The sequence below is a fragment of the Neoarius graeffei genome, chromosome 8 (assembly GCF_027579695.1).
Source record: "Neoarius graeffei isolate fNeoGra1 chromosome 8, fNeoGra1.pri, whole genome shotgun sequence".
Lineage (NCBI taxonomy): Eukaryota > Metazoa > Chordata > Actinopteri > Siluriformes > Ariidae > Neoarius > Neoarius graeffei.
This window is the reverse complement of record NC_083576.1, coordinates 13,370,030-13,382,550: the sequence shown is the minus strand read 5'-3', so window position 1 is coordinate 13,382,550 and position 12,521 is coordinate 13,370,030. Positions and strand designations below refer to the sequence as shown.

The 12,521-nt window shown below is 38.9% G+C and overlaps 1 protein-coding gene across 5 annotated transcripts in view; it reads right to left on the bottom strand.

Annotated features, from left to right (window-relative positions):
• Positions 1-12,521, bottom strand: part of prom1a (prominin 1a) — a 191,928-nt gene that overhangs the window by 16,502 nt on the left and 162,905 nt on the right. For 2 of the 5 annotated variants that reach the window (XM_060926840.1, XM_060926842.1), the window contains 4 exons: positions 12,365-12,433; positions 12,167-12,256; positions 1,769-1,884; positions 1,227-1,250 (listed from right to left, as the gene is read on the bottom strand). In XM_060926840.1, the coding sequence (XP_060782823.1) occupies positions 1,227-1,250; positions 1,769-1,884; positions 12,167-12,256; positions 12,365-12,433 (299 nt within the window). Of the gene's footprint in view, positions 1-1,226; positions 1,251-1,460; positions 1,544-1,764; positions 1,885-12,166; positions 12,257-12,364; positions 12,434-12,521 lie in introns of those variants that run through there. The other 3 variants (XM_060926843.1, XM_060926841.1, XM_060926844.1) reach the window with 3 other exon arrangements.

Here is a 12,521-nt window from a genome sequence, read left to right as displayed (position 1 = left end):
GTGCCATGATACACTTCCACAAACATGTGTTGTGAAGATCAGACTTTGATAGATCCCTGTTCTTTAAATAAAACAGGGTGCCCACTCACACCTGATTGTCATCCCATTGATTGAAAACACCTGACTCTAATTTCACCTTCAAATTAACTGCTAATCCTAGAGGTTCACATACTTTTACCACTCACAGATATGTAATATTGGATCATTTTCCTCAATAAATAAATGACCAAGTATAATTTTTTTTTCTCATTTGTTTAACTGGGTTCTCTTTATCTACTTTTAGGACTTGTGTGAAAATCTGATGATGTTTTCGGTCATATTTATGCAGAAATATAGAAAATTCTAAAGGGTTCACAAACTTTCAAGCACCACTGTATATATACTGTAGCTTCAATTGTTATACGAATAATTAAATAATCCAACGTACTCTTTAAAAAAAAAAAAAAGGTTTATTTCGTTTGTCTCTCTGGGGAAAACCACAGAAATGTGAAGGCTGGGTTTCCATAACCATTAAACAACCCAAAATCATCCACAGTTTTTCGTCATGATTGAAAAGCTTTAAAATTAAAAACACTACTGTGGCACTGTTAATTTAGTCGGCGCCAGTAAACACATTTGCCGTATCGCCCACCGTTTCCAAAACCTCGCATGCAAATCATTATAGTTTGACTGATTCAGTGCAGGAGTTTCAGTTCTGTTTACCTTGACATTACAGGGTTTGGGATACCTTGTACATGTTCATTATAATAACCATTATTACCAATTTCCATACTGAAACGAAACATCAAATACACACAAAAAAATCAACAACAAAATAAGCAATGAGACAAAATGGCATGCGACTGGACAGTTAGGCATCGTAAATGTGCAGGTGAGCAGAAAAACAGCACAAGTACAAACTGGACGAGTTTCAGTGTATTAATGCAGAAAAAGGAAAAAAAATGTACACAAACGTTACGTGATATGTAATATACTTGATGATTTTATCAGCCCTTTATGTTAAACAAGGGAGTTATTTGAAGAAAAAAACCTCACACACACACACACACACAAACACACGACACAAGGACGAGCAAGACCCTTCACCGGAGAAGCATTCCAAGGCTTAAGCTTCAGAACGGAGAGATTTTTTGTTTTTGACAAAAAGATTTCATATTAATGAGGTTTTCAAAGAGGAGAGCAGGAGGAAAATTGGGAAAAAAAACAACAAAAAAAAACCAGCTTACGTTTTCATGGGAATTGTGTCAATGCTAAAAAGATACAAGACAAGCAAAAAACATTAATCTTCCACCATAGATGCGTATATACACTGACATGTCTCCGGTCAAGACACTTGGTGATTCTTTAAATGTTTCAGCACTATTTTATAACTTGTGTGAATGACTGAACAACACAATGAAAAAAAAACACTGAGTATCTACAATATAGTTTTGTTCTTAAAGTGCAAAGTGCTGGACAGAGAGAGACAAGTAATGGAGGAAAGATGGAAATTGCAAGAATCGGTTATCATAATGTGAAGTGCCAAGTTCCTGAGACAGAAGAACTGAGACCGTGGAAAGAATGGGAGGGAAAATAGAGGGAAAAGAAGAAGAAGAAGAAGAAAAGAGAGAGAGAGAGAGACAGAAAAAGGAATGATGAGAATTTTTTATATATTTTTTTTAACTTCCACACTACTGTAAGAAGCTTCTATAATTCTGATCACCTCCGACTAAATAAACGGTGGTTCCATTTAATCAGCATCAACGGGTCGTGTTTTAGTTGTACTCACTCGTCGTAGACGTCCTCGGTGTCCATTCTGCGGTAGAACTTGGCCAGCCTTATGGACAGGATGATGCTGGGCAGCAGGAAGAGAGCGGAGCAGCCCAAACCGAACCAGAACGTGTTCTGCAACACACCGACACTCGAGGTTCAGGATAAGTTGACGATAGATGAACTCTGTCTTTTCTATCACATCACTACCGAATTCTCAAATCTGATTGGTCCAAAAGTCTTGATTCGTTTTCTATCATATAAGCTACTGTTTATATTAAAGCGCTTGCTCTAATATATCGTTTCTATGGCAACTGTTCATTCACAGGTATGTATAGAATACAAGTAACTGTAAATGGATAAAAAAAAGTTATGACGTGGTGTTATTTAACTAATTGTCGTGATACAGGGTACCCCCAGGATTGTTAAACCAAAATTTAAGACTTTTTAAGACTTTTTTAATGCCATTTCAAGTGAAATTTAATACCTTTGTCGCACTCATTAGGGAAGAATAAATCATATTGAGCACCAGATTAAACCTCAAATAATTACTATTTACGAGTGTTTGAAATAACAAAATTACATTTATTAAAATAATCAATCAGAATTCATTCTACTCACACCCCCTGGACACCATGCAGAGGAGAGCACCCCCATGTAAGTCCAGACAATCACCCCTCATACACACACACACGCCAGAGAAGCATTCAAAAGACAAAAAGTTGAGGTCTCATTTTCGGCTGTGCTGCTAACGTTACTGGGTGTTGGATGCAAACGAAATATGTTTACCACTTTTCATGTGAGAATCCAGAGCTGTAAGCCCCATTGTCCCTAGTTGAAAGGTTTTTTTACACAAAGTGCATAATCAGGGTTCCTACAGATATTTTATGTTGAATTTACTACCTTTTTACTACCTTTTTACTACCTTCACAATTTTTTTTTACTACCACAGCGACAATTTGGATTTGGACATTTTCTCACAATTTAACAAGGTAATCTTTGAGTGTATGTGTTAGTCCAAGTGAATGTGCTACATAAGTTAGTGACAACTCTACCCAAAGAGTTGGATTGATGAGACAAGATAGAAAGAAAATCTGAACGTACCGGTAGTGTAACTCTTTCCCTTTGGACGCATAATAGAACCTCCCATTGCTAGGGCTACACACGGAGTAATGCATATTTGCATAAAAGAAAACAAACTTCCACATACAAGTTATAATTTTATTGAACTGTGAAACTGTGGCCCATAACCTCTTAGCGGGTACACAGATTTGCACTAAACCTTCTGTGTCAACACTTCACATTAGGTACAAGATCTGATTACATTTTGTCGGCCAACACTTTCAAGATGGCCAACATTTTGTTTGTGGAATAATCTTTTGAACAGGTGAACAGATTTGCACAAAAAATCTTATGTGCTTAGGTACATCAACTCATTACATTTAGATCAGGTCAAATGGCAAACACGAACCCCCCCCCACACACACACACACAAAAAGCGCACACACACATGACAAAGACAAGACACACACCCTAAAGATACAAAACACACATAACCCAAGCCCTATTTTGGCAGTCTCTCAACACATTGCCAAGTTTGCTTAAGATAGTCATTTGCACCAGTCCTGTAGTCGTGAAGGCCCGTGGGCAGAGTCAACACCTTCCTCCCAGAGATCAGTGTTTTAGAGGGTTAATTTTAATCATTTCAACAGTTCAACAGATTTGCTCATCACATTTTGGATGCCTCAAATGGCACGCACACACCGCACCAGGCGCGCGCGCACACACAACGCACCAGGCGCGCGCGCACACACAACGCACCAGGCGCGCGCGCGCACACACAACGCACCAGGCGCGCGCGCGCACACACAACGCACCAGGCGCGCGCGCGCACACAAAGCACCAGGCGCGCGCGCACACAACGCACCAGGCGCGCGCGCGCACACAACGCATTACATGTGCCTCGATCAACTTTTCAATGAGCGCCTCTCGCCGATTGCCATCTACCGCCTTTAGCCCGTCTTTAAAATCAGGTTCCTCCAGCCAGAGGTCTGAAAATTTGCATTTCCCCATTGTTTAATTCTCGTGCAGATGTTGCCAGTCGGGTCAACAGATAGATTCGACTAGAGCCGTATAAACAAAGTCAGTCTCGTACTAAACAATCTCTGGTATAAATTTATACTGGATTCGACCGTTATTGGAAATCAATGCGCATGCGCCACCAACTCCTCACTGCGGTCCTCCTCGATACATAAAAATAAATTCGACCAAATGTAGTAATTTATGGATATTATGGCATGCAGGTTAATTAAACGAATTAGAAAACACATAGGCCCAGTTGGATGGGGGTCAAAAAAATTTACTACCACGTCAGATTACGTTTACTACCTTTTACTACTTTTTACTGGCCATAATTTAGCCTATTTTAATTAACTACCTTTTAAAACCCCGCGGGAACCCTGATAATGCCTCACGGTCATTATTTGGAACCCCCTTAACCCAGGCGTATTTAGGGTCGAGCGGCCACTTCGGGTTGAATCTGCACTTCCCCATGCTCTCTCCCCCTCACCCTCTCTGCGCCTGCTGCTCTCGTTTCGTGTGAACCCTTTACGGCGCGACGTGAATTTCCCGCTGTTTGCGTGTGAACGCCAGGGCAGCGCAAAACATTTTAGATTTTGCTTCATTTTCATCACAGAGAATTTAATCTAGGTTACGCAACGATGTTAGACTTTCTTTGGAAAATTAAGACCTCTGTGGAAAAAATTAAGACTTTCAAGATGAAATTTAATACTTTTAAGGCCTTAATTCTGGAAAATGAAATTCAATACTTTTTTAATACTTTTAAGACTCCGCGGGTACCCTGTGATATAAGAGGAATAAAACACTTCAAGAGCTCCTGTTCTTGGAAAGTAAACAACTTTCGGGTCGTAACAGTAAATCCCCTTAATGTCAGGCTGCATCGACCATTGATTATTTAAATAATATTGCCTGGCGTTGAGTGGGATATCAGATATATTCCATTCAGCTAGCATGATACTGAACGAGTCGAAGATGAGTAGCTGAATGGAATATATCTGATATACCACAAAAAAAAGAGTCAGCCAATATTATTACAAGAAGACAGAGTCATCTATATCCCCCGCCCTATATACCAAGTTTCAATATATTATTTGTCACATTTTTCAAGTTCTGCTGCAGGAAACCAACCCTACCTCATTACACTGACCTCAGCGGCCCATGGCATAAACCCACCGGACCTTTGGTCCAGGTGAGCTAAAAATTTAAATTTCTTACATTTCTTAGTATCAAAAGGCACATATACATTACTCAATCAACACATATACCAACTTTCAACACCATACCACTCATAGTTTTCAAGTTCTGCTCCGGAAACAAAACCTACCCCTAAGACTAACCTGAGAGACTAAGTTTGAAATTGTTTCCATGGAAACATGAAAAATTTAAATTTCTCAAATTTCTCAGTAAGAAAAGGCACATCTACATCACCTTGTTAACATGTACACCAAGTTTCAAATCCATACCATGAATAGTTTTGGATATACGCCCCGGAAATGAACATTGCTCTTCGAAACTAAGTCAAAATCTGTTTTTTTTTTAATGTAAAAATTTGAAAAATGTATACTTTTTTCAAAAATCCAAAATAGCAAAAAGCACCAGTTCACATGTCGCTTGATATGCATACAAAGTTTCATGAAGATATCTTCAGTAAGTTTAAAAGATATGGCCCGGAAATGAAAACGTGACCGGACGGACAGAACCCGTTTCTATATCCCCCACTAAACTTAGTTTGGGCAGGGGACAATTTAATAAATACACACTCTCTTTTCCAGTTTTTCGATGTCCATTGGTTTGTTTTTCTCTTCTAAACAGAGGGGAACCATCAGGGCCTTCTAGACCTTCAGAGAAGGCCCAAACATATCAGCATTTCAAAGGTTATATTTAATTTCTTTCATTCTTTCATAATTTCATTAGAATTATTCTCTTCTCATTCTAATTTGGCCTCATTTTTGATCAAATTTGCTTCAGAAATGAAAGGGTTACTGACCACCAACCACACAAACTACAGGGGACCGATTTCTTTATAGTTATCATTATAGTTATCGGTATTGTGGGACCGGGCCTGAAGAAGGAAGTGACTCAATCTCAGGATCCTGCCTTGAGCTTTGTTTTGTCTTTATTGTAAATAATGAGCCCCTGTCCTTGTTAATTATCTCAGCACGTCAGAAATTGCTATTCTGAGGTGTTATGTGAATTGAAGCCCTTTAACGAGCTCTCCAGGTCCCCATGGCTTCTTCAGCAGTTACGCTCAATTACCGTACCTGCTACTGGACCTCTGGAACGCAAATAGCTCAAGGCTAATGACTGCTGGTAGTTAGTTAGTTAGTTAGTACTTCCTGCTGTTTGGAAGCTGTGGAATAATGAGTGAGCGTGTGAGATTTGGTGCAAGTCTAAAGGGTCCATGGGACTGTTTTTCATTCTGTCAATTCTCCTCACCCAATAAATGCAGTACAAGTGTCTCACTGTATTTGGGTTTGTCTTAATCACATGGTGAACTCTTCAGTCTTGTGTGTGTGTGGTTATATGGGATTGAACACACAATCATTTGTCTATAATTTCACGTCAGGAGCCAAATGACACGCCCCAGCCAAAAAAAAAATTTATATATCCCATCTTCTTGTCATCACATCCTCCAGTACAGAAAAATCCTGTTCCCCTTCTCCATTTCCTCTTCCTGCTGGTTGCCACTGGGGGGTTGCCCATGCACATAGCCTGACCTGTTTCATTCACACCAAGCCAAAACACAGCTCTGCTTAGCTGTAGGCACAGATGTGGACATTGTGTACCCATGTAAGCTGCGAGTGGTGGCTCAACACTAACAGAACTTGGGTTGGATTCGGAGATCGTGACTTTGATGATCATTATCCAGGGTTTTTTCTAGAAAAATTTAGTATGAGGGCGCTCACCATGGCGAGGGAGCGAAGCGGGGTGGGGGGGTGGATGGTGCCGGTTGCCCCCCCCGCCGTGCAAAGCCTTTGAAAAATGCTCCAATGGGACATTCTGAGGCTATCTGAGAGGGAAATTGTAACAAATTGTCTGTCAACATTGAAAAAGAAAGAAGTAATCTTCTTCTGCCCCGGACAGTCTTTGGCTTTCTTCCGCTTCGTGCCGCGGGATGACATCTTTAAATGCCCAAGTGTCAACAAAAACAACTCGCGAACTACTTCTGTCAAAAGCTCCCGCGCCAGTGGGTGAAAGGTCATTCAGTCTCGAGAAATCTCGCTTTACAAGTCAGCTGACCTTGTATGTAACCCATGTCAAATCTCGCGAGAGCAGCCGCGACAAGTAAACAACTAAACAACATGGCGCCTCAGTCTGGAAAACGCCAATTCGGATTGTTTTTGCACCGTCTGGCGGTGTATCTACTATGACTGGAATATTTTTGGAGCAATTATAACGTATTTGATGATCAGACACATTGTCACGTAGTGCTGCTGGGTGTTTTCACGGAGTCGGTAAGGGGGCGCACGCCGAGAGTAAGAGGGCGCAGCGCCCCTGTTCCCCCGTTTAGACGAAAGCCTGATTATCCATTATTGAACAAATCATCTGAAGTGTTTCATTTCTGTTATACCACTGCAATTTGTAGCACTAACTTTTTTTTTTAATTCCAGAACGACACATTTAATGTTGTGGAATGTCCACAAAACAAGTTGTAACAGCTATAAAAGTTCCCTCACACTTCAAGTTATGTTTCTGAGGAACTGCAAAAACTGTCCTGAAGATCTTCATGTGGCGGAAAACTTACTAACTGGTGCAAAGCGATGATACTGAAGGCTATGTAACGATATACTGCGCGACATTAAATCACGACACAAATTTATGATGAATCAATTAAATAAATATCAGGCTGCGTAATCTTAGTTTTTCCTTGCTGTAACTGTGAGTTTAGACACCAGAGGGCACAAAAACTTCTGTGACTTTACTCTAAGAGGAAGTAACACAGCTCTAATGCTGTGAAAACACAAACACAGATCTAAAAAGTGAAAGGAGCTGTTCTGTGATGGACTGTACAAATAAATTTAACAAGATACCGGAGCGCTCTTTTTACAGACTGCTGAAAGCTAAAGAAAAGAGAAGCAAATGGAGGCACTCCAAATTTTCATAAAAGTTTAATGTTAAATAGGCAGGACTCAGAACCTTTAAGTTGATAAAGAATAGGAAAATAAACATTGGATATTTTTAGTCCAATTGGAGAATTTTCTTTAGTTAAATAACCGCATTTATTAAATCCTATTATTATTATGGAGGAGTGTCTGAGTATGAGCTGTTACTATAGAAACAATAACGTATTCGAAGACGTACATTAATATGAACCTATTGTTGAATTACTGTCCGAGCCATGCGGCTAAACAAAAATAATCCACACCTTCTGACCAATCAGAGCTGAGAATTCAAAAGAGGTGTGGTATACATGAATAAAAAAAAACACGTCTCTTGTTGCCTTTGCTTCCTGTTATATCTCCTTTCCTACGATCTCGGTCTGAAGGCTGAATTTGACAGCACACTTTAACCATTTCATGCATAAATTATTTATACGCATCAAAATTGTTTCTTTTTTTTTTTTTAAACACCAGATGATTACAGCAGTAGTTTGAACCCAGTTGAATCTACTGAAGCACAGTGGGTCAGACGTGGCATATGGTATTTTAATTTGGTAAATTAAAGTTAGACTGCCTTTCAGATTTTTCAAGTGTAGGTCATAAAAGAATTTTCCCGACACCCAATTATTTTTGTTTAGTGGACCGAAAGCTACTGAATTCGAATCAAAGACTTCCAATTTTATTATTTTTTCAAAAAATAGAACAATTAATGAATTTAAGGCCACATGGCCCTAAATTCTCCACTATGTTTTCCTGCTTCACCATGACCCAATTCAAGATACTACGTCATGCATCACGTGATGTGCTTTCCCTGTTTGCGCAAGGCATTGTGGGATACAAATTTGAAACAGGAGAGAAAAATGGAGGACGTGAGTGTGGGAATGAAACGTGAAAGACCGACTCCAGTAACGGAAAGCGAGAAGAAAAGACGTTAAGTTATATACAAAGGAAAGGAAAAGCAGGACCAAACTAATAAATATCGGCGCTCAGCGAGCACCTCCGTGTGATCAGCTGTTCATTTAGCGACAGAATGATGGAACTGTCAGTGCATGGTCAAAGGGAAACCTACGCACGCGCACACACACGGACTTCCTCTGTCTGCTTGGCTGCGCGAACCGAGCGATTTCATGCACGTTATTTGCTTTAATCCCCTCAAATTAAATAACTTCCCAGCTACAGAATGGCCTTTTTTTTATTTGAAATATTACAGAAATAAACACTATCACAATGAGCAGATTTCAGACGGAACTAAATTTCACCGATTTTATAAAACTGAAAGGCCGTCTAGCTTTAAATCTGCATGATACAGAATATGAATTTTGATTCTGTCTAACCATCACTATTATAAAAATTAAACAGATTTTCCATGAAGAAAAAAAAATGTATTCCTGAAATACTCAATAAAATAAAATTTAAATCTTCCAATATCCAATTTTTTTTAAAAGAAAATATATTCTGAAACCAAATAATTATTTAAAAAACAAACAGAAAAACCACCAGTTTAAAAAAAATATATATACAGTTGTGTTCAAAATAATAGCAGTCCAACATGACTAACCAGATCAATCACTGCTTTTGGTAGAAATTATATTACTACATGGCAAATAATTTACCAGTAGGTGTAGTAAAGTCGTAGAAAACCAACAGACCCAACATTCATGATATGCATGCTCCTGAGTCTGTGTAATCGAATAATTAAGTGAAAGGGACGCGTTCAGAATAATAGCAGAGTGGAGTTTAATTAGTGAGATCATTCGTTCTGTGAAAAAACAGATGTCAGTCAGGTGGCCCTAATTTAAGGATGAAGCCAGCACATGTTGTACATCCATTTCTCTCTGAAAACCTGAGAAAAATGGGTCGTTCCAGACATTGTTCAGAAGAACAGCGTGTTTTGATTAAAACGCTGATTGGAGAGGGGAAAACGCATAAAGAAGTGCAGAAAATGATAGGCTGCTGGGCTAAAATGATCTCCAATGCTTTAAAATGGACAGCAAAACCAGAGAGACGTGGAAGAAAACAGAAGACTACCATTCGAATGGATCGAAGAATAGCCAGAATGGCAAAGACTCAGCCAATGATCAGCTCCAGGGTGATCAAAGACAGTCTGAATAGGGCTGGGCGATATGGCTGAAATCTGTATCACGATATAAGTGTTTCATATTGGTCGATATCGATAATTATTGAAACATTTTATGACCTATTTAAAATAAGGACCAGGAGGGAACAATACTAAATTCAAACATTTATTTTAAACTTAAACTTCCTCTGACAGCCAATAAGCAAGGAATGTCAACACGCATGTTCAATGTTACGATCACAACAAAAACTGAGCAATTATCAATAATAAAGTGCTTAAAAAACTCAAGTGTTATAAAAACATGAGCAAAGTGTTAAATGTAAACATAGCAAAACCTGCTATGTGAGAAGGACTGTCATATTTTTTATTTTTTACTGCAAGTTTAGTGCAAAAAAAGTTCACCCTCTGGTGAATAACATTTAAAAACATAAATAAAAATATGCAGTGCTTTATAAACATAAAAGAAATTGAGTGAAACTGAGGTAGACTTAGACTATTCTTAAACTATTCAAGTATATTTTCATTGAAGGTTTAATAAAATAAAAATAGTGTTTTGTAAACATAGAAGAAATTAAAGTAAAACTGAGGTAGATTTACGACTTTACATCTGTAACATCTGACCTTACTGACTTTATCTACAATTTCCTTGCTCGTTCCGGCACTCATCTTTCTTTTCTTTGCCACGCTGTTTCTGGAAAAAAAATAAACACGACCACGAGACAACGAGATGGCGCAACCAAACGCGATACTGTTACATGATTGGCTATCAGCGTGTCACTCCCTATGCGTTGCTAGGCACCAGAGGACGAGTGCCTTTGCTCATGCAACCAAGCTTGCTTCACAACAACAGTTGATTGAAAGCGGACCTAAACCAGAGAGGGCTCTGGCTAACGCTTGTTTCTTGAAAAAAAAAAACATTCTATCGAAATGTTCTATTGAACGCATTTTCTATTGATATCAAGTATGTGTCTATCGCGATATGTATCGTTATCATTTTATCGCCCAGCCCTAAGTCTGAAGTTACCTGTGAGTACTGTGACAAATAGAAGACGCCTGTGTGAAGCTAATCTATCGGCAAGAAGCCCCTGCAAAGTTCCACTGTTAAAAAAAAGACGTGCTGAAGAGGATACAATTTGCCAAAGAACACATTGACTGGCCTAAAGAGAAATGGAGAAACATTTTGTGGACTGATGAAAGTAAGATTGTTCTTTTTGGGTCCAAGGGCTGCAGACAGTTTTTCAGACGACCCCCAGACAGTGAATTCAAGCCACAGTACACTCTGAAGACAGTGAAGCATGGTGGTGCAAGCATCATGATATGAGGATGTTTCTCTTACTATGGTGTCGGGCGTATTTATCGCGTACCAGGGATCATGGATCAGTTTGCATATATCAAAATACTTGAGGAGGTCATGTTGCCTTATGCTGAAGAGGAAATGCCCTTGAAATGGGTGTTTCAACAAGACAACGACCCCAAACACACCAGTAAGCGAGCAGCATCAGGGTTCAAGACCAACAAAATGAAAGTTATGGAGTGGCCAGCCCAATCCCCGGACCTTAATCCGATAGAAAACTTGTGGGGTGACATCAAAAATGCTGTTTCTGAGGCAAAACCAAAAAATGCAGAGGAATTGTGGAATGCTGTCAAATCATCCTGGGCTGGAATACCTGCTCACAGGTGCCAGAAGTTGGTCGACTCCATGCAACACAGATGTGAAGCAGTTCTCAGAAACCGTGGTCATACAACTAAATATTAGTTTAGTGATTCACAGGAATGCTAAATCCTAAAGATTTTTTCAGTTTATACAGTCAATATTTGGAGTTTGTAATGAAAAATGCAGACACTGCTTTTTTTTGAACAGCCCAAAATTCATTTTTCTTCATTTTCTGTAAAGTAATTAAAACATTGATACATTTTTCTTCATGTTTTGATGTAGAATATAATGTGCAGTGTTCCCAATGCATGGAAATAAAAACTATTATAAGGATTTTGAGCTTTACTCACGTTTTTAAACACACTGCTGTTCTTTTGAACACGACTGTATATGTTAGTAAAGCCTGTAAATGACAAATAGTCTAGAAATTTACAGACGTTTACGTTCATTTACAGTAAAGTAAATCAAGTGATTTGTTTTTGATTTACATCTTATATTTTCTCTCACCATCGAATCGAAGAATAATCCGCAGGCCAGAATCTCTGCAGTGTCCACGATGTTACTAACAGGTTTGCATGTGGCCACTTCCATCAATAGCTATAAGAAAGAATGGATGAGGAAAAAAGAAAAAAAAAAAGGATGAACATTTTAACATTATTACAATACAAACACATCACACATCTCTAACTTCACCACAACACTCACTGATGTCTTGATCCAATCGATATACAGTTTGAAGTAGCCAATGATGGTCTGCTTGTATTTCTCACTTTCCTGTAAATGACCCAGAGAATCGAATCATTAATTAATAAGATCACTAACACTTCCTTAACAGCAGTTACGGGGAAAACGGCTCGCTGTG